This window comes from Heloderma suspectum, chromosome 5, assembly GCF_057233095.1.
Source record: "Heloderma suspectum isolate Gila_16-S chromosome 5, 16-S_ref, whole genome shotgun sequence".
Taxonomy (NCBI): Eukaryota; Metazoa; Chordata; class Lepidosauria; order Squamata; family Helodermatidae; genus Heloderma; species Heloderma suspectum.
The window spans coordinates 196606487-196627908 of record NC_139462.1 but is presented as its reverse complement, the minus strand read 5'-3'; the positions used below and the strand labels follow the sequence as shown (position 1 = coordinate 196627908).

At 44.1% G+C, this 21422-nt stretch overlaps 1 protein-coding gene across 2 annotated transcripts in view; it reads right to left on the bottom strand.

Moving 5' to 3' along the window:
• STEAP4 (STEAP4 metalloreductase) overlaps positions 1 to 16066 on the bottom strand; it is a 34372-nt gene extending 18306 nt beyond the window's left edge. Inside the window, exon 1 of one of the 2 annotated variants that reach the window (XR_014792402.1) lies at positions 15939 to 16066. Coding sequence is in view for 1 of the 2 variants with exons in the window: in XM_084858943.1 (XP_084715069.1) it covers positions 14446 to 14499 (54 nt within the window). In the remaining variant the exon portion in view is untranslated. Of the gene's footprint in view, positions 1 to 14445; positions 14804 to 15938 lie in introns of those variants that run through there. The other variant, XM_084858943.1, reaches the window with a different exon arrangement.
• Positions 16067 to 21422: the final 5356 nt, after the last annotated feature.

The following is a 21422-nucleotide window of genomic DNA, read 5'->3' as shown; positions in this document are numbered from 1 at the left end:
ACATCCAATTTGCCCTGGCTCATACATCTTACATTCCAGGTTCCTATGGTGTGTTGATCTTTAGAACATCAGATTCGTCGTTTACCACCAGCACCATCGGCTGCTAGCCGTCCTTTCGACTTTGAGCTAGCTGCGTCATCACATCTGGGGCTAGTTGAACTTATCCTCTGTTCCTCCCCAGTAGCATTTTGACCATCTTCCAACCTGGGAGTCCCATCTTCCGATGGTATACTGACATATCTCTGGTTGTACTGATCCATTTAGTTTTCACGGGAAGAATACTGGGGTGGGTTGCCGTTTCCTTCCCCAGGGATCGTATTTAGTCTGACCTCTCTGCCATGACCGTCTTGGGTGTCCCTTCACGGTTTAGCTCATGACGTCATTGAGGTGCTCAAGCTCCAGCACCACGACAAAGTAACAATCTCCTTTGCTGAAGATACACATTTTAATGCAAGCTTAATTTTTTTAAAATATCAATGTGTGGGATGAACCCAATTTAAGACTAGAAAAATTCTCAAAGTTCGGGAAGAACCAAATTTAACATTAGAAAAATGAGAAACTGAAACCAGTCAAAATGGACAGTCATTTCCTATTTCAGAGGCAGTATGCTACTGAATACCAGTTGTTGGGGTGGCAATAGTGAGGAAAGCTATTGACTCTATGCCCAGCTTCTGAGTTTCTTGGATGCCTCTGGTTGGCTGCTGTGGGAAACAAGATGGTGAACTAGATCGATGTTTGGGCTGATCCAGCAGGGCTGCTCTTATGGTTTTAGGGAAACACTCTCTGGCTTGCCACTCTTTGTGTATTTTCTATGTTTGCAACATAACATTTCCCTTGAAGAATAAGATATCGAAATGCAACTTTGAATCCATCTTCAGGAAACAATTCTCCATTTCAATGGTTTGATCAACAGCTTTAAGCCTGAAGCCCTATTTTCAAGAGAAGGAACAATGATGTAAAATACATTGCAATGTGATGGTTACTTTCAAGGCAGAATGAAAGTTGGACTGCATGCTCACAAATACTGTAAGCTGATATCTCATGTGAAGATTGGGACTTCCTAGTATTTCCAATACTTGGGGCTTACATGTTTATATTTATATATTTTAGAAATGCCTCTCTTCAGCGTTGCTGCTGCCATCATTTGTTAAGGTAGGTTTTATCACATCCTGAAAAATGTTAGCTTTTAGGTCTTATGAAAAATAGTTATGCAATCAAAATGGACCTTTTTGATAGCTTTCAGTTTACCAAGAGCGTCTTAACTATAGGGAAAAAATGACAGTCTGTGCACAACCTTATTTTATCTTAAACAATCAAAACGATACAGTAAAAGTGTGTGGCCGTATGAAAAAAGCAATGGTCCTCCTCTAGTCTTGTTTATGTATCAATTTTCTTTCTACTTTTCCAAACTGCACTTTTTTGCCCTATTTGTGAAAATAAAGTAAGCTACACTTTTTGCAATCTTGTTTGGACTGGGAAAGAAAATCACCACAAATGTATCCTTTCCTTGTTCTTACCTCATGTATACCCTTGTTTTGTTTTTGTTTTTTTCTGGTTCTGCTGCAGCTGGGAGATATGTACCTAGCTAAATAAAAATAAAAATTAGTGTGTCTGTGCCTTGTATTACAATAGTGTCCTTTTATGGAGCCAGCATGGAGAAGTGCAAATAATATGAAGAATCAAAGGGCCAGCATTGTAATGCAGCAAATTATCAGTGTAATTTATTTTTTAAGGAAATGAGGTTCTTTTTCTTGTGCAGATACTTTCAGCTAAAAAAGATCCTGTGCTGAGAGTTTTGACAGAGCAGATAAAACGAGTTGTTAGAGGTGATAAATCCTCCCGCAGAGAATGTGCAGCTATTCCTCTCCTCACATCTCTGCCTTTTATCAAGAGAACACTAAAGCTGCCTGGAGGTTCTTCAGACATATGAAGCAGAGGCCTAAAAAGATGTGCTTAATGTTGTCTAAATCATAACAAACTACTGAGAGAGCTGCAAATCTCACCACCTCAACCTGTTCCCATAAATACATAAGACCGGGCTTAAATGTTGAGTCGTTTCCTTTGCATTTTCAGGGTTGTTGAACTGTTCAGAGTTTAAAAGTATCACATGGTAATCCAGTCCAGTCAAATGCACAGTGAATTAGAAATGAGTCCATAAAATGATGGAAGTTTCAAAGGTGCTGCTGGGCTTTAAGTATAAAGGACTAAGCCGGGGTGGTTGGTTGGGGGGAGATATGCACACAGCTGCAACGATGTGTGTTGCTGACTTAAGGGATACAAAATAAGTTGTGTATCTCTTATTACAGTAGACATCCACCTTTTCAGGCCTGAGACCCACCTTTAGCCCAAACATACCTTTGGGGATCCTAATAATAATAATATCATCAACAACAACATATTTGCATGGTGGTAGTGCTGCTGTTACAACCCTACTTTAGATCAGACTCTGACTAGTAATGGGTTCTGCCTTACCAGCTCAGGAGCAATGTTTTATTAGACTCACATCTATTAGTCTAACAGTATTTGTGTTACACTGATCAGGCAAAACAGGAAGGCTGCGAATTCTCAGCTACATAAAGAACAGCCATGGTGTTTTTTTCCCCTTACCTGTTCATCTAGGGCAAGCAGCTGTTTCTTCCAGGTGAACCACCTAAGGGAAAAACCACCCCACCCTTATGGTAGGGTTGGAACAGCATGCACAGTCACCATTTTGTTGTACTCAGTACAGCACTGTAGGGACTGTACACACAATGCCCCCTCTCCTCTCTTCTCCTCTCCAATCCCACTAAGTTGAAGACCCAGCTGACTATTTCGACATGGCCAGTGCCAGTATTTGAGGCCCAGATTCTAAGGTGCTTCCCAAGAGATGTCCTGCTACTAAACTGGACAGACATTGTGCAACATCTGATTGGCATGACTGCCAATTGCCTCACAGGGCTACACATCTATATACAGTCCTGGATGCTACACATCTATATAATAATAAAAGGTGCATCTTCTCTTGTCACATTTGACTTCATATCACCTTTCTAGTACTAATATTCATTGCGCTTCCCAAACATATGTGCTCTCTCCTCATGATGTTGCAGTCTTGCAATACTGGTTTTCTTATGTTGTTGCCTTAACAGTTTTTTTTTGCTGAGATTACTGTTTGTTTGTTTGTTCTTTTGCCATCCCAGTTTCAGTATATCAACTCTGAGTGTGAGTCAATAGGGCAATTTTCTATTTGCAAATACTGTAACTGATGACACTTCCAGAGGGTTAGCCATGTTAGTCTATCAGAGAGCAAAAACAAAAACCTTAGAAATTCTGGCCTGGTTGTGCTTTATATGCTAACCAATAAACCACGGGTTAGCACATAAAGCTACATGGTTTATACTGAATTCTGGGATTTGTGATGTGTGAATGCAGCCATGGTTTGTTTGTTAACTATGAATGACGAAGAAAGAGAACCCATGGTTTGCTGTTGGTTTGTGAAATCTGGGTTATTTAACCCAGTTGTTACATGTGAACCCAGAACCGTGGGTTGTTTCATCAGGCTACAGAGGTGGTGGGCAAGAGTGGTAAGAAACAAAACCAGCCACTCTACATGCCACCAGGGTATTTGGGATACAGGGAAGGAGTGGGTGAAGGAGGAGGGAAACGAGGAGCCCAGGGATTGAGAAAACAAATGCAGTTTGTTTGATCATCTGCCAGACAAACCTTGGGTAGGGCAACAAACCATCAATTAACCATGGGTTAAATAAACCATGACTTAGCGTTATGCATGAACCAGGTCTACAGGTGCTTCCTGACAGAGGCCTGGTATTCTCTGCCTTTGACTGGCAGTGGCTCTACAGGGTCTCAGGCTGAGGTCTATCATATGACCTGCTTCATCAGGGGTGTTGAACCTCTTCAACCCGAGAGCTGAATTCAATTTTGGAAAAGCTCTTGGGGGGCACATTCCAGTGGTGGGTGGGGCCAAAGGCAAAAGGGGCGGGGTGAAAATATCAGCATACTTTAGCTTAAAGCACTTATTGCCAAGAACTAAGCCTAAGGAGAGGCATTTCAACTTCGTAGAATGGATGGAAAACTGCACAAAAGCTGGGACACCACCACACAATTGGTGTTTGTGGGGCAGGGGATGGGGCAGGGGAAGGAGGTGTGGCCTTCTGGGGACCCCTGTAGGGCCATAGTTGCCTCTGGCCCTGAGCTTCTGCATAGATGGTATGGTTTGCAGTCAGCTCAGTTGCTGCTGACAGCCGAGGATTAAGATGGCCACAGGCCCTAGCAGGATGTAATGTCAGTGGTGCCAAGCATCGAAAGCAGTGCCTCTGGTTCCCATTCAACAAAGAGAAGTGTTTTCCCCGATGTTGCAACTGAGTCTTATTGCCAGCTAGTGCTGGTAAAGTGCCTGCAAAAGCACAGTGTGCAAGTTCTTGGCAGTGATCAGCGTCAAGTATTGCATAAGAATGTCTAAAATGAACAGAACCCAAACAGGAAGCAAAAGAGGGAGGGGGGAAATGACAGTGATGTAGCTTCGTCAAACATAGGCCTGGAATACAGGCAACCTCTGAACTGTGACCACATGTTTTCTCTTTCTCCATTCCACCTTCAGTTCTCCTGCCCTTGTTTATTTTTAACTATAATACAGCATTATGTTTGCTCTGGTGATAATCATAACTAGATTTAAACCCATGTTAGGAATGTTTAACACAAACCATGGGTTGTATCTAAGAATGTCAGAGAAATCCAGCCTGCGAATTCTGCAGTGGAGTGGCTTTTTCCAAGCTGCGCAGCTTCTGTAGACTTGCGGATCATTTTTTTAAACTTTTGGGTGGGATTTGCACAAATTTGCACTTGCATTCATGCGCAGGAGTGCTAATGCAGACTTGCATGGATTTGCACATTAGTGGAAGTTGGACAAAAATTCTTGTACTTCCCTAAAAAAACAGCAATACAATTCCATCAATAAGCTGACTATGGAACAAAAGACACCTGACAATCTGCAAAACACAGACAGAGGGGCAATCTACATTACAACTTTAAACTGGTTTCAAACCTGTTTGTAGTGATTACGGCTACCAAATACAGGAATTCTGGGAATTGTAGCTCTAGGAAGGGGGGCCGCTTGAGCAGGGGACAGGGATCTCTACCAAAGAATTCTCAGTAACCTCATGAAACTGCAGGATCCCTTTAGATAAACTGGTTTGAAACCAGTTTAAAGTTGTAATGTAGATTGGCTCGGAATGAATTTAACAGAATCTGTACATCTCTATTTGCAACAGTAGTGATAATAATGCTGCATCATAGTTAATGCCTATTAACAGTAGTGTAGCGTAGCCAGGGCTTGCAGGGATGCATGCTGGGACTTTTTAATTAGCAGGGATGCTGATGTCATCTGCCACCAAACCCATCCTCAGAAATCCCTTCCTTCTGAGCTTTGCTGCAATCCACACAGTAGCTGGGGAGAAACATTTTTCCCCAGGAACAACATTTTTTCCCTGTTTTAATGCAAAGTCTTTTGGGGTGTCTGTTTGCATAGACCGAATGGTCATCCCCCTGCCCCAGGTCAAGGTGCAGAGCACTCAAGGCCAGGCAGGTTATTTCGACCCCGAAGCAAAAACCTCACAGGCACCTCTCCCTGTCTCTGGCAGTAAAAATACAACAATAATAAATTAGCTAACCATTTGCTGCCCTGTCATAACCTGCAAAATCAGCTGCGTAAGGCAGCCCCCTCCCTTGCCTAGTTATAGGGATAGTATAACAGGAAGACGACGCTTCATGATGAAATTTTTTAAAAGGGACACCCATCCAGAGGTTTTTCTTGCACAGAAATATCTAGCAACCATTCACCAATATAGCAGGAAGCAAAGGGACTGTAAGCCACACGTCTATTGAAATGGGAAGAAGACCTGATCACTAACTGGGATGCCATGGGGGTGGTGGTGGATGTGTAGCGATGCTTTTGTCCCCATATAAGCTGTGTTATCATGAGCAGCTGCCTTGCTGACTCTCGCATACAGTGCCGGTTCCAGGTTTTTGAGGACCCTTGGGAAAGACCCCTCAAGGGACCCCCTCCCCCAGTCCGTCTACCTTCTCGCTGCCATTGACACAAGCTATGATTGCTCCTCCCCCGCTTTCTCATCATTCCTATGACTTGCCTGCTTCACAAGCAGAGCGTCAGTGAGCAAGGAGGTAGTGGCATCTACTGGTCCTCCTCCCCACCACCGCCATTGCCTGGGCCAGACCAAGAGAGGCAGGTGAACAAGCAGGCTCTGGTGAAGAGGAGGAGCAACTTCAGCGGCCTCTCGTCAGTGGGCTTTTGCCAGCATGGTGGGCCCTGGGCAGGTGCCCAACCATACCTACCCTTCATGACAGCCCTGCTCTCGCAGAAGTATATGGCAGCCATTAGCTATTATTTCAGAAAGTTCCACCTAACATAGAGATGGGCCCTTTGCTAGTTTGATTCTTAGAATAAGGCTGATATTGAAACAAAATGACCAAATGTTAGTGCAGGTCTCTTAACAAAAAGTATTTGTAAAGCTCAGTTGCAAACCAGAAATTGTCATTCTAATTCCTCAGCATGTCAAAATGCACATCAAACTTTAGTGTCTCCCTTTAGATTTTTAGATTTTTAAAAGATTTGTTTGTTGAGTAGTTTCTTGTTTCTTGCTTCTCTGTTCCTCATTGGCTGTTTGTGCACAAAAAGTGAACCCTGTTATTTCCCTGCTTTGTCATTTCTGGAAAGGCCTGCCTGGCTTCTCCATCCGTCTCAAGTGCATGTGCAGCTCTCAAGGCCTTTGAGTGCAGCATAATGTAACCTCTTGTATTCCCAGATCAAAAACATTCTTCTGCCATAATCTGACAAATCAGAGGGGCAGAAACAATGAGAGATTAATCAAGAACTTGGCTCTGTACTTGGAGGTTAACAAACAATGGATGATAAACAATGGGGCCGTCTCTCTACATAGAACAGTCAGCACCTGGGTGACAGGTATTTCTAGAAGAAGTAGGGCAAGTCCAGAATGGTTGACTTCTAAGTGAACAGCTGGAAATAGACCATGGTAGGTAGGTTAGTTGGGTGAGGGTTGTTTTCTTGGGCTAATGACACATACTTAGACACTAATAAAATGAACTCATTGACACTCAAAGTGTATAACTAGGGCTGGATCTACACTTACTGCCTTTTTTCGCTTCCAATGAGGTTTCACTGCCCGCCTTTCACACTACGCAGTACCCGCCTCAAATTGGAACTGGAATTTCCCACTTCCGTGCTCCCACTTTCAGTACCCTAATATCCCGGTATTTCCCCTTAATGTGCTCTGATTTTCTGCATTTGCTACCATATCCGGTCATAGTCCCCTCCCCTGCCTGTCCATATACGGCAGTGTTTGTATTTCCCTCCTGTCCAATCACAGCTCTCAACGGCCCCATGTCTTCTTCTGGCTACTGATTGCATAGCTTCCTCAGTAGCCCCCATTTCCTCAGCAACAAACAAAGGGCTGGATGTGCACGTGCTTGTGTGATCTCGGAAGCTAAGCGGGGTCAGCCCCGGTCAGTAGTTGGATGGGTGACTGCCTGGGAATCGGGCTTCCTGCACTGAGCAGGGGGTTGTTCTATCCCTTCAAATGAGACTAAGTTTTACACCCTCTTATCCCCCACTCTCGATGTTGTTGTTTTTAAATTAAGGCGTTATCCTCGCAGAATCAGGGCTTCTCTGCAATGTTTTTTTTTTCTAATTCAGGCATGATCTTCAAAGCTGTGAAGCTTCACAACTTCAAATCTTGGAAGATCATGCCTGAATTAGGAAAAAAAACATCGCGGAGAAGCCCTGATTCTGCGAGGATAACGCCTTAATTAAACAAAAAAGATCTGGAGGGGGGATAGGAGGGGGTAAAACTTAGTCTCATTTGAAGGGATACAACAACCCGCTACTCAATGCAGGAAGCCTGATTCCCAGGCGGTCGCCCATCCAACTACTGACCGGGGCTGACCCCACTTAGCATCCGAGATCAGACAAGCACATGGAGGAAAAAAGCACAGCGCTTGAGTGTGAACTGAGCTTGCACACTCGATGAAGCACTGCAACGGGGAAAATGGGTGAGTGAGAATAATCACGTTTTAATGCAAGAACATTTAACCCAACGGGACACTGAATTCATTGCGATGGTGGGCGCAATGTGGATCGGCCCTAGGTCAATCAATAAAATGTGTGTGTGTGTTTATATAAGCAGCTTTGGGAGGGCTTTTCCCTGGAAAGTGGCATATAAATATTAGAATAAATGAACAAATGAATAAATATAAATAGTTAAAACTAGGGATGGGTGAATCTGTCAAGCCTAAGATTCAGGTTCTCATTTTTTGACCACTCTGTCCATCCTGGTTCCACATCAGATTGTGAGCCTTTCTCTCCCCAGCCATGTTCCCCCAAAACATGTTTTTGTTTGCATTTTTTTAAATGGGCATATTTTAAAGATGTACACATTTTTGTATGCAGTGTGTTAAGTTTGCATTTTTGGAATGTACACATTTTTCTATACACATCGTTTAAAATGTGTGCATGTCTTCAAATGCAGTTTTGATTTTATTTTGTTTTTGTTTTTTGGTGAAATGCATTGCATGCTTGGAAATGTATGGATTTCTAACCACAAATTGCATTCGGGTTTGTGTTTGGTTCTGGGATTTGCAAATTGGGTAATCTCACATTAAAATGTGAACCCAAGAAATTTCTCGCATATCCCTAGTTAAAACAGACCTCGGTGTTGCATCTTCCAGCATATTTTCAGACTAAGATTTCACAAATGGTCTAGGTATGTGGATTATCTGCACACTAATAAGCTTTGGGCTTGCATACCCACCACCGTTGCATGTAACATAAATGGAATGTAGTCCCTGGTTCTCATTACATGTGATAGGTGCTAACCCACCATGTGGATAACATGCATCTTGGCTGTGTGTGAATCTCTTCTACATTAGGTATTGCCACAGACTGGATTAACACATAAAGCTAGCTCATTATATGGGTTGTTGAATTCTGGGTTGTCATGTTGTGTGAACCCAGCCAAGTTAACAAAACATGGTTTGTAAACTATGAAGAACCCAGAAAGAGATTCAGATTGTTTATTTCAGTTGTAGACCAGCCCAACCCAGAAAGAGAACCTGTGGTTTATGAATACTGGGCTGTTGAAATCATGGGTTGTCATTATGTATGAATCCAGAAGCATGGGTTGTTCATGGGTTGTTTTGCCAGGCTACAGAGGTGGCAGGCAAGAGCAGTAAAAAACAAAACAAACCCACCGGTCTACATGCCAGTACTACAGAGCTGCAAAGACATTTAGGATATGAAGAAGTAGCAGGTGAAGGAGAAGGGAAACAAAAAACCCAGAGGTTGTGAAAACAAACCGATATTTGTTTGATCATCTGCCGGACAAACCCTGGGTTGGGTCAACCATGGATTAAATAACCAAGTGTGAACCAGGTGTGAACCAGTTCACAGAGTATTTATTGCTATAGGATGCAAAGGAGGATGGAGCTGCTGTATTTCTAATAGTTATATAGAGGAGGGAATGTTGATGGGTGATCATGTTCTGCAGGGATGAGAAATGCTGCAGCATTTGCTAAAATTCCATCTTCAAAGGCCTGTGCTCTTTTGCACCTGGTCACACTAATCTTAACTTTTGGTAAAGTATGACTCATCCCAGAATGTTTGGGTGCTCGAAAGGGGAAATGCTCCTATAAATAGGAGCCTGTGGTAACTCCTATCCACACTTGCAAATTTAATTATGGATCTGCCTGGAAATCGCATCAAAAAGTATCCAGTTCAACCTCCTACATTACAGCAGACATTGGCATACTGAAGCCCTTGCCCTTTAACCAGTTATTTCCTTTAAAACTATACCTGGGTAAAAGATGCCACTTGTTCCTAGAAAACTAGATCAGTCGTGCAAATAAATGACTAGCCCGGCCCCTAGGTCGGGCTCTCCAGATGGTGCTCAAAAGACAGCTACTGTATAACCCAAGACTTGAACACATATGTATGCTAAGTGAAGGAAGGAGTTAGGGCCTAGGCTGTGTGTGTGTATGTGTGCATGCGCATGCACGCAAAGGGGAAGCACCCCAGAACTAGAACCCCATCTCGGAGGCCTCAAAAGCGGGTCTGTGCTGAATCTTTTTTTTCTTTTTCTTTTTGGTAGAATCTCCTTCGTTGTTGTTGAACCATGATGATCATATCAGTTTCATATGAAACTGCCTTCTGCTGAATCTGGTCCTTTTAGCCTGGGCCAGCCCAATCATTAGACAGGACGTGGCAGTGTTATGAAGGGCAGCAGTTTGTGAGCAATTCATTTTATTATTGATGTATTTCTTTTACTGCCAGAGTGGGAGAGAACTGCTTGTTGGATTTTCTGCCTCAAGTGCCAAAATAACTGGGCTGGCCTTGGGTACTACAAAGCACGTTGAGATGATAGCAGTGGGGAGCTATTCACTGCTCTTCCTCAGGCAGCAAAATGCCTTGGGACAGCCCTGCAAACAGATGGAATTTAGCCCAATTCCGTCTGTTCCATCTATTCTAACTGATAGGAGCTTTCCAGGTCTCATTGGGGCTTTGCATTCCCAGAAGACCTTCTTCATAGAAAGCACGTACTCTGCCACGGAGCTTTGGGCAGTGGTGCAGTGGAGCCAGGGCTCACAGGGATGCAGCGTGGGCACTTTTTTATTAGCAGGGATGCTGACATCATCTGCCACCCCCTTCAGGATTCCCTGCTCCCTCTGAGCTGAGCTGCAATCCGCACAGTAACTGGGGGAAATTGATCCCAGCAACAGTAGATGGCTCCTTGTTGTACTGCAAAGTATTTGGGGGAGGTTTGGTCTTTTTTTCTTTCTTTTCCCTGAAACAAGTATTTTATTTAAGAAATACAAGGTAACAGTGATATAGCAACAAAAACATCAACACACACAGCCTGTTTTACATTATTCATCACAGCATCTACATATATATATTATAGGATCGTTGTCCCTGAACATACACGTGTTGTATACATTTTAAGGTCTGTTGATCAGTTTTCAATTAATAGGCTTGCTAGTCATTACATCCTTTCAAAAATAGGACTGCACACTCGGTGGATGCTGGCCGGTAGACCCTGCATGAATGTATGTCACGAAGGGGAACCATGTTTCTAACGAGTCCTGCTTGATTATCCCAGTGATGAAGCAGTTACATTGTGTTAGGTTTTCTGCAACAGCCACATCCCAGATTTTCAGAAACCATCCATTGACAGTGTATCCTTAAGACCCAATTGCTTTACAAAAGACCTGCTCCTGGTAGAGATGAAAACTACTAGAACTTGTTTGTTGATATGGATCAACACAGCTGCCTACAATTCTGGACTCTCCTGGGGGGTGTGGCTATGGGGACTGTCTTGACGAGTGCTTGCACTTCAAATTTGACCACTACACCACTGGCTGTGGGACTCCCAGCAATCCAAAATCACCATACATACGTGCCCTCTGCATAACCTCATGAGAGTGTAACTCCGCAGGTGTGTTCACGCACCGGGCTTAAAACAGCTCTTGTTCCACTGGGCAGCCTCCTCCAACCTGCCCCACCCAGATGTTTTGGACGCTTCAGTCCCATCATTCTTCATCATTGGCCATGCTGGCTAAGGCTGATGGGAGCTGCAGTCCAAAACGTCTTGTAGGCACCAGGTTGGGGAAGGCTGCAATGAGGATTGTAATATTAATGTAGATCCTGCATTGGTCAGAATGGTCAATCATATTGCAAATGCCTCTCCTTTGCTTTCTCTTCCACATAAACAATTACCAGAAATTTACATATATAACCCGGAAGAGACTCAATTTAAGCCCTGTATATAAAAACTCCCTGTCCAACTTTACAGAAATGATTGATTTGAGTGTTCTGACCAGATGAATGCACTCTATATTTTTCAAAGAATCAGGATCTTAAAAATCCACTTAAGTGTGACAAAGTAGTTTTGCAAGAATGTCCCTGGTATGCTACTGTTCAGATTTATTAAGTGTTTTTATAGTGCATGGTATTGTGCTGGCTGTTCCTTGTCATTGCATGCAAATATTCTAGTATGCTTTTAGAATGCTTGCTTCTTTATTTTTTTTGTTTCAAACCCTTCCAAATCACTCCTATCAACCAGGAACTTTGAAAGGTCATCTCTCTCTTTTCTCTTCTTAAAAATAAAGTCACAGCTTCGACTTTGTTTTTTACACCATTATTTTTTTTACACTATTAATTAAAAAAACACCAGGTACACAATCTGAAAAATGTATGTGTGTGTGTCTGTGTGTGTGTGTGTGTGTAGGATTGCAGGGACAAAGGATATGATTTTTTTTTCAAATATCAGAGCTGAGATGGAATACTTTCAGTAGTGGTATGTGCCATCTGGATTGATGATGCAATACAACTGAACCCAAACACTTAGATGCTTGCATAATGCATATTCAATGATAGAAGCATTTATATGTACATTAATAAAGAACTGCTTTTTTGATATAAGTTAGAAAATGAGGTTTTACATCTCTCTCTCTCCCCCCACACACTTTAATCTCTTTAAACCAGTTGATGTGGCTGGAGACGCAGGGCAGGAGGCAGTATTTGATCACTGCTGCCAAGGCAACTGGAGGTAGGGGCTCTCACATCTTTCTCAGAAGGCATCAAGAGGAGAAATTAGGATGGGGAAACTACAGTCCGCACTGTGCAGGATGACGGTGTAACAATGCCTTTTGCAAGGATTTCTAGAGGGGAAGCTGTGTCTGTCTATCACAGCAAAAAAACAACACAGAATCTTGTGGCACCTTAAAGCCTAACCAATTTATTTAGGCATAAGCTTCTGTTGACTATAGCCCAGTGGTGGTCAGCAGTTGTATGCCTTCACCATGCTGACCATGCCTGTAATGATGGGTCAAACTATTTGCAACAGCTTTTTCTGGCACATTCAGGGCGTGTGTGACGAAACCTCCTCCAAAAACTATCCTTTTGGGTGTGTGAGTGTGTGTGTGTGTGTAGTTGTATGACTTGGGGGGGGGGGTTGCTGTCTTTTAAAGAACTTAAAGAAAGTTAAGCCACCACTCCGAGATCATGGGGGCAGCCCTCACCCCTGTCCCGGTATTGCCCCGGGAATGATGGCATCTAAAAGAAAACTCTCAGCTACTTCAACAAATGTAAATAACCCCACAAATGTCACACATCTTCTGCTCCCCACAAAGTCCCTGATATGCCCCCCCCACTGTGGCAATGAACAGTTTGGTAAAGTGTGGGAGAAGATTTTGCCCACCCGTTCTGACTTTGTCTTGCCTCAAGTGCTGCCTCTCAATGCCCACCAGTGAAGATAAGAACATAAGAGTCCTTCTGGATCCGACCAAATGTCTGTCTAGCCCAGCGGTGCAGAACCCTTTTAGGTGGGGACTGGATTGCTCCCCCACCAGGCCCACCACAGGCTGGATGGTGTCAGTGGGCATGAGCACATCCACTGATGGCCCACTGTGTTTTTTCTTCTATCTGTGCTGGGAGAGATGTCTCCACTCCACAGGGAAAGGGACTTGGCCATCGCTGGGAGAAACAGAGTCTCTTCCCAGTGCCAGCCAAGTCCCTGGCTTTGTGTGACACCCACTGCTGCATGAACTCCTTGGCCTGCCCTGGGAAGAGCAGCCGTGCTGTCTGGCATGGTGCCCTGCAAAGCTATTCGGCCCAAGCCAGGAAGAGCAGCTGCTCTTCCCAGGGCAGGTCATATCCCCACTGCCTGCATCCCCACCGTTATCTCCGATTCCAGATCAGAGATAACAGTGGAGAAGCCCCCTGGAGGAACCCTGAGAGACTCCAAGGGCTGGATTGGGGAGCCCCACAGACTAGATACGTTGCTGGGGAGCCACAAGCATTCAGCAGCATACTGCGTCTGAACCTGGAGGTGGCATGTGGCTGTTATGACTATGGTAGCTATTAATAGCCTTACCCTCCATGAATGTGATTAAATCCCTTTTAAAAGGATATTCAGTTTAGTCATAATGGCATGTGTATGGTGTCTACACACACACACACACACACACAAACCCCTATATCTATATCACATTTCCCACAATATTCAGGGTGCTCAAAATATTTCATAGAAAGTAAACAATTTAAACTGACAGCTTAGATCCAGATCCAGGTACTTGAACTTAGGTCCCATTGAAATCAGTGGGGCAAGTTAGTTCCACTGATTTCAGTGGGAACAAAGTGCAGCTGATTGAGTCTGGATCCAACCCAGGAATACAACAATAGCAATGATACATCGTAAGAATTATAATGCACACTACAACATAACATTGACCTTTACTCAGGTTACATTTGTTGATTTAGGCTGCAGTCCAGTCCCATACACAATTATTTGGGATTACGGCCAGTTCAACCTGAGTAAACCTGAGTTCAACCTCAGTAAACATACATAAAATTGGGCTGACCTGATCAATGCTGGCTCCAGGTTTCTGTGGGTCTTTGGGCAAGACGTCCTGCATGGGCCCCCTCCCTCAGTGAGTCCACATTCTCGCCTGCATTTTCACCAACTGCTATTGTTTCTCATCATTGCTACCACTTGCTTGCTTGACAGACCGAGAGCCAGTGAACAAGGAGGCAGTGGCATCTCCTGCTCCTCCTTCTCACTACCAGTGTTGCTTGTGCCAGAGCAAGAGGCAGGTGAACAAGCAGGTTGCAATGGTGAAGATAAGGAGAAACTCCTCAGGGCTCTTGCCAGTTGGCCCCTGCTGAGGTGTGGACCCTCGACACGTGCCCAGCCACACCTACCCTTGATGCCAGCCATGCCTAAAGGCAAATGAAATCATGGGAGAAGGTTGAAATGGCACTCCCCCTGCACTGAAAGAACAAATGAGGTAGTTTCAGGGCTCGGTGCACTAGCCATGCCCCCTCCTATCCACACGTTTGGCTGGTGTGTGAAGGAGCTCTATGTGCAAAGGAGGAAACTGATAAGCATTGGGAAGAGTCATCTGAACACATGGGATGGATGTCATTTGAACTCTCCTATACTATTGAGTATACCTATTTATCACCAATAAATAATTTTAGGGAATTATTAGGGAAAACTGCAGTCTTGAAAGGCAGCTAAGAAATTCCAATAACAACAACAACAACAACAACAACAACAACAGATAATAAATAGATATTTTCACCTATGTGCCACATCACATGCAATGTTTACATTCTCATTATGTGGAACAATCTTGCACTAAACAGATGAGAAATACACCCTGAATGCATTTCAAACCAGGCATCCAGTTTTGGAAAATGTGACTCTGTGGTAGCTGAATCTGTTCATTTTTTTCGTTGTGTGGCAATGCAAAGCAAACTGAATTCCCTTGGTGCCAAAACAGATATTGTATGAAGATCGGCATGGTATTGCTCCAGCAGCTCTTTTGAAACAGGAAAAGCCACTTCTGAAGGGGCTATTCACATCAGAAAAGTGGCATGGGGAACGGGGTGCTACTAACAATTTTCCCACTGCCATTTTGCCAGCGCGCAGCTGCTTCTCTCATTCTGGAACTGGCTTTTCCTGTTTCAGAAGAAGTATCCGAGTATGCATATGATGAATTGGACTCTAGCCAATAAACGTTCATTCTGCCACAAGACTCTTTGTTGTTTATGCATCTAGGTGTAACTTCTAGTTGCTCCTTCATATCACTTTCTATCAGCTATTTGCATTTCGCAGCACTACCACAAAGATGGACCCCTCTCTCCCCAGCACCTCGTTGTGGATTTCTAGCAGAGGAAGGACAGCAGAAATAAGTTCATACAAGCCGTTGCGTACAGCACAGGTGAATGTGAAAATGTTCTTGTTTCTAAAAGTTCACATTCAAGCCTGAAGTCCTAATTGACAAATCCCACACACAGGAACAGGCCTTGAGGAAACATGTTAGACTTTCCATTTTAAAAGGAAACTTACCTTTCACGGCCAGCCTTTGGTGAGTGTATGTTTTGCCCTCCCTGTTGGTTATTGAGTACAGCTACAGCTGCAGCAGCATCTGGCTGGAGGAACCACAGATACTCCCTTTTGCTTGCAACACAGTGGGGAAGTACTTGGCTACTCCTGGACATTTATCCGCTGGAGTGGAGACACAGGAAAGGGAGGGGGAGACGAGGAACATCTAAGATTTTGCAAGCCTATACGCTTACATGGAGAGACAATTTCCCAACAAGTGTTTCAGGGAAAATCCCTGTCCTGCTATTTTATTGGGTGAGCCAAGGCTGCTTCTTCCGCATACTGGCTGGTGTCAGTGTTCTCTCGCCTTGCTTGCTGACTCCTTGTTCTAGCTGGAGGTTTTTGGCTGTGGGGAAGTTGTGATCACAAGATCAATCCCTGCTTGTGTTTCAGATTTCATGTGATTGTTCTTTGGGTTTTATCATTTATTTAATGCTGTGTTATATCCTTCACCTTCTCCAAGAAACTGTGTAGGGTACACGATTCTCCCCTTTCCCATTTTATCCTTACAACAACCCTATGAGGTAGTTTAGCCTGAGAAAGGTAGAGAGCATGGCCCAATGTTATCCAATAAGCTTTGTGGGTGACTAGGGATTTGAACCCAGGTCTCCCTGATCCTAAAGATTACACCAGATATTCATCCATAGGCATAAAGCCTTTACTTTAAAAAAAGGATGGGGGACAGCTTGTGGTCATGTATGGTTATGATGGGATGTAAAAAATTAGTCTTCAGTTTATTGCAGTTTGGATATTTAATATATCCAAGGACAAACTTCAAGTCTTGTTGAAAATCTTGTACCACACCGACCCACCCTCTCTCCTCTCTCCAATGGTGCCTCAGAGGAGAGGGTGGCCACATACTTTGTCATATGGTAGTTTTGTGCCATCCCACTTATATAACAAAGATATGGGCAAAGAGAGGTATGATTTGCTAGTTGTGATGGATGTGGTTTGAGGACAGATTGGTTGCATTCTTCCTGAGCCAGGTAGACGTCAAAGGCAGGTATGGTTGGGCACCTGCCAAAGGCCCATAGCTGTCCTTCCTATAGAGTTTATTGGGACAGTGCTATTGGGTCCCAGAAGGTCTCGTCCATCAACCTCTCTTCCCCCCTCAGCTTCTCACGGTCAGCAACCTTGGCTTTAAGGCAACAAACTTGTTCCTTGAGAGGCTGGAGCATATTACACCAAGCACGCACCCACAACTTCTGTCCTGTTGGGGGATAGTCATGCATGTCACAATACAGTGGCTAGCTCCCACAGCCCTGCTGGCTTTCTACCTTCCTAACTTTTTAAATGGTTAATATTAGGGAAGTACAAAAGTCACTTACCTTTTCGAAGGGTGACATTCGCGATGGGGGGGAGGCGCTCCGTCCCTCTCCTTGAAATTCTGGCCGGGGGGGGAAGCGCTCCGTCCCTCCCCCCTGAAATTCTGGATGGGGGGGAGGCGCTCCGTCCCTCCCCCCCTGAATCCTGGCTGGCCGGCTCTGCAAATGGCGGCGGCCGTAGCCGCTGCTGTTTGCGTCCCTGCAGTTAGCCATGATAGGCTACATAAATGTTTATGTAGCCTATCACGGCTGATTTAAAAGAAAAAAAACGCGCGTATGCAAATGGCGGCGCCCATGGGTGCCACCATTTGCATTCCTTATTTTGGCATGTCTTAGTCTATGTAAACATTTACATAGACTAAGACGGCGAAAATAAGGGGAACGCAAATAGCGTAGCGTCTACGCTATTTGTGGTCCCCTTATTTTCGCTGTCTTAGTCTATGTAAATGTTTATGTAGACTAAGACATGCCAAAATAAAGAACGCAAATGACGGCGCCCATGGGTGCTGCCATTTGCGTATGCGTGTTTTTTTCCCTTTTAAATCAGCTGTGATAGGCTACATAAACATTTACATAGCCTATCACGGTGTTTTTAAAAAATCTAGCTGTGATAGGCTACATAAATCTTTACGTAGCCTATCACTTTTTTTTTTTTAACTGGAAATGGTGGCGGCGGCAGCTGGTCGGAAGACCAGCCGCCGCCACCACCGCCCCGCTGCCGCCGCCGCCACAAAGATTCGCCGAAGGTAAGTCCCGTCCCGGGGGTGGGGGCAGGGGAGGTGGCAGACCGTTTTGCCACCGATTTCGGGGGGCCGAATGCGCTGGCATTCGGCCTCCCCGAGATTCATGGTGAAATTCTCTGACATCCCTAGTTAATATCAAGTTTGTTTACCCAGAAAACTAAATTATTTACTAGATGGCAGAGAATTTATTTATAGTTACTTACTAGGAGAAGGAGAAGGCAGGGAAGTGTTGACTGCATGGCCTCCTCACCCTGTTGCTAAACTCGCAAAGGTGTTTATCTCACTTGTGTGCTGAAGCTTTGCCACTTGGGCTGAAATGCTTCGTCACTGGGGTGAGCTGGGCTCCCTTGCAAGCCTACCTTCTTGCATAGCCCTAGCTAATTTGCCCCAGCTGCTGCTCCAGCAATCAGAATAGAGGGCCTAGTTTTCCTTTACTTGTCTTTTTTCCTAAGCTAAACAGTCCCAGAAGTTGTACCTTCTCCTCATAAGAGAGTGGCTCCAGACCTGTGATCATTCTGGTTGCCCATTTTAACGCTCATTCCTCCACCTTGGAGTGATCCTTTTGGTTCCACATATTTGTTGATACTCTGAAAGAACTTTAAAAGTTTTGTGAGTGAGGAATTTCATATGCAGAAAGTTGATTCTTTTCCAGCAAGACTTGTCCTGTTTGATAATATTATCTTTAATAACACTTTGCATCAATTTACGTGGAAGAGGCATTAAGCTAACCTCCCTGTAATTTCTGGGATCCCCCCTTGATCCCTCTTTAAGAACAGTATGGAATAAAGCTTGCAGCTCTAAAAAAATCCTTGCATAATTTGAACAAATTTGATCTTTTAAAATTCTTTTGAAAATGTAATTTAGCCTTTCAGAGATTTATTGCTTGAGTATTTGGGTTTAAAATTAGATTTTAATTAAAATTAAAATTAAAAAATTAAAAAATTAAAAAATGAAGAGTAAATAAAGCTACACAATTAAAAAATGGAGTGCGTGTAGGTGCTGCATATGTTTAAAAAGAAACTTTAGTGCATATGTACATTTTCACAATTGGCCTTCGTTGCAATTTATTTTGATCTCTGCTTCTGTGCAAGATTAACTTGTAGCCTATTGTTCTGAAGGAATCTTCTGTTTTTGTTGTCCCTCAGGATACTGGATGGCAGCTAGCCTTGTTGGATTTTAAGCCCTGTGGAGAAAAATGACCAAGGGTTCATACACAGGCTTCTATATTTTCACTCACCACACTTAGTATGGCTACTGTGATGCTGCCCTCTGACTAACAATGACAACCGATCAAGCTTCCTCCAACCTTTGGAGACCTCCCTTTGCCCTCATGGGCATGCCACTCCCTAGGGCCTACAAAGAATGTATTCCAACCCTGGGCACATTTGGCAATTTGAAGGACTGTCCTGGCACCACCACAAAATACTTGCCATGGGAGGCGTGGCTTACCAGATCGAAGTGAAAGGAGTCAGTTTTCTTTTTTGCCCTTTTTTGGTGGCTAGATGCGCTGCAGAGGAAAGCATTGGCTTGCAGCCACCCACCACCATCTTCATTTCTTAAGAATGTCTCTGAGCCCCACATGTGGTCCAAATGGATTCATAGGAAATGAAGATGACAGTGACTGGAGGCCCTCATATTGCTTTCCAGTGATTCCAGCTGCTGGTAAGGAAATGTGTTAATTTTTTAAAAAAGTCGGGGGGGGGGTGATCCTTGGTGGGCACCATGCGGCATACCCTTGAATGGTACTGTTAGAAACTTAGGGTTCTAGTTGCTCTCACACTGCTAAATGTTGGATTTGTAGCCTTTCCCAGCCTGGCTCTCTCCAGATGTGTTGGACTACAATTCCCATCATCCCCAGACAACATGGCCATTGGCTAGATTAGAACAACTTGTATTTGTATGTAGTAGAAAAGCATGCATTTCTCCAATTCCTGTTATCTTGTGCTGGCTGGGGGTGGGGTTCTGTCCCTCCAATTCGACAAAACTGGCCTGATATTTCAAATACAAGTGATAAATCATGTTTGCATAATTACTATGATTTGTATAACTCTGATTAAGCTACACTTTTAGGATTTGTCCATTTGAATTACGTCAGTTTGTTTTTCACTGGCAGTAAAGTAAGATTTTTGCCACAGTTGGTGGTTGGTGGACTGATAAGAGAACAAGATGGCAACTGGGTTTTATGGGGTGGAGGCATTTGACACTGTTCCACTGTTAGGGACACTGTTGTCCCTAATCCCCCAAAATGCTTTCACTTTCCTGTCTGGATCCTTCCAGCAGGAAGAATGGTGATGGCAGTGTTTCCCTGTACAGGAATATCAGGGAAAAGAGCCATCAGCTTAGAAGAAGACAAACAAATACAGAAGGGGACTTTAGTTCACAAAAACATAAGCCACAATGTATGTGTTAGTCTCCTAGTAACTACAAGGTTCTTTGATGTCTGTTTCTGTCTCTCATCTTACTGTTCTAAAATAGCTTTATGCGCTAAAACAGCCTTCCCAAATGTGGTGCCCTCCAGATGTTTTGGACTTCAGCTCTCATCAGGCCCAACTGGCATGGTCCATGGTTAGGAATGCTGGGAGTGATACACCAAAACATCTGGGGAAAACCATGTCAGAGAAGGCTGCATTAAAAATCAGGCCTACCTGTTGTTAGTTGGGAATTTTCTACTGCAGCCTATGAGTATGTGTTTTCTTTCATTATTCAGGCAGGCAGCCATGTTATTCTGTTGCAGCAAAAACAACAACAATTCTTGTGTCATCTTAAAGACTAACAGATGGAGGGAGCAATCCTGTGGCCTCTAGTCAGCAGCTAGACGGCCACAGGATATCTTGTTTTCCGGGAAACAACCTCAGAGCCCAAGCAGGCAGCACGGAGAAGCCCCGTCCTCCGTGCTCACAAGAGGAGCGTGGAGCGGCCAAAAAGGGGCATGCCAGGGTGCGTTCCAGGGTGGGGAGGGAGGAAAGTTCGATACGACACATCCTATATGTCATCCGGCAGCCTTCTCCCCAGCTCCGACCTCTGTGGCTAGACAGCTGAAAGTGGCTGTCTAGCCAAAAATGAAAGGCAGGAGAAGTGCGGAGGGAATAATCCCCTCCATGCTTCTCCTGCCCTGCATTGGATAGGCGGTCACCTCCGAGTTCATAGGCGGCCACCTATCTGCATAAGCTTTCATGGGCAGTGCCCGCTACATGCATCTGATGAAGTGGAGACTGTCCATGAAAGCTTATGCCAGAATAAATTTGTTTGTCTTTAAGGTGCCACAAGGCTCTTTGTTGTGCTTTCTTTCATTGTTCATCTTTGACTGCAAAGGTATATACTCCTAAATTGTTCATAGTTATTTCCTTGCTCTCTGCAATGTGAGGACACCGGCCAACTCT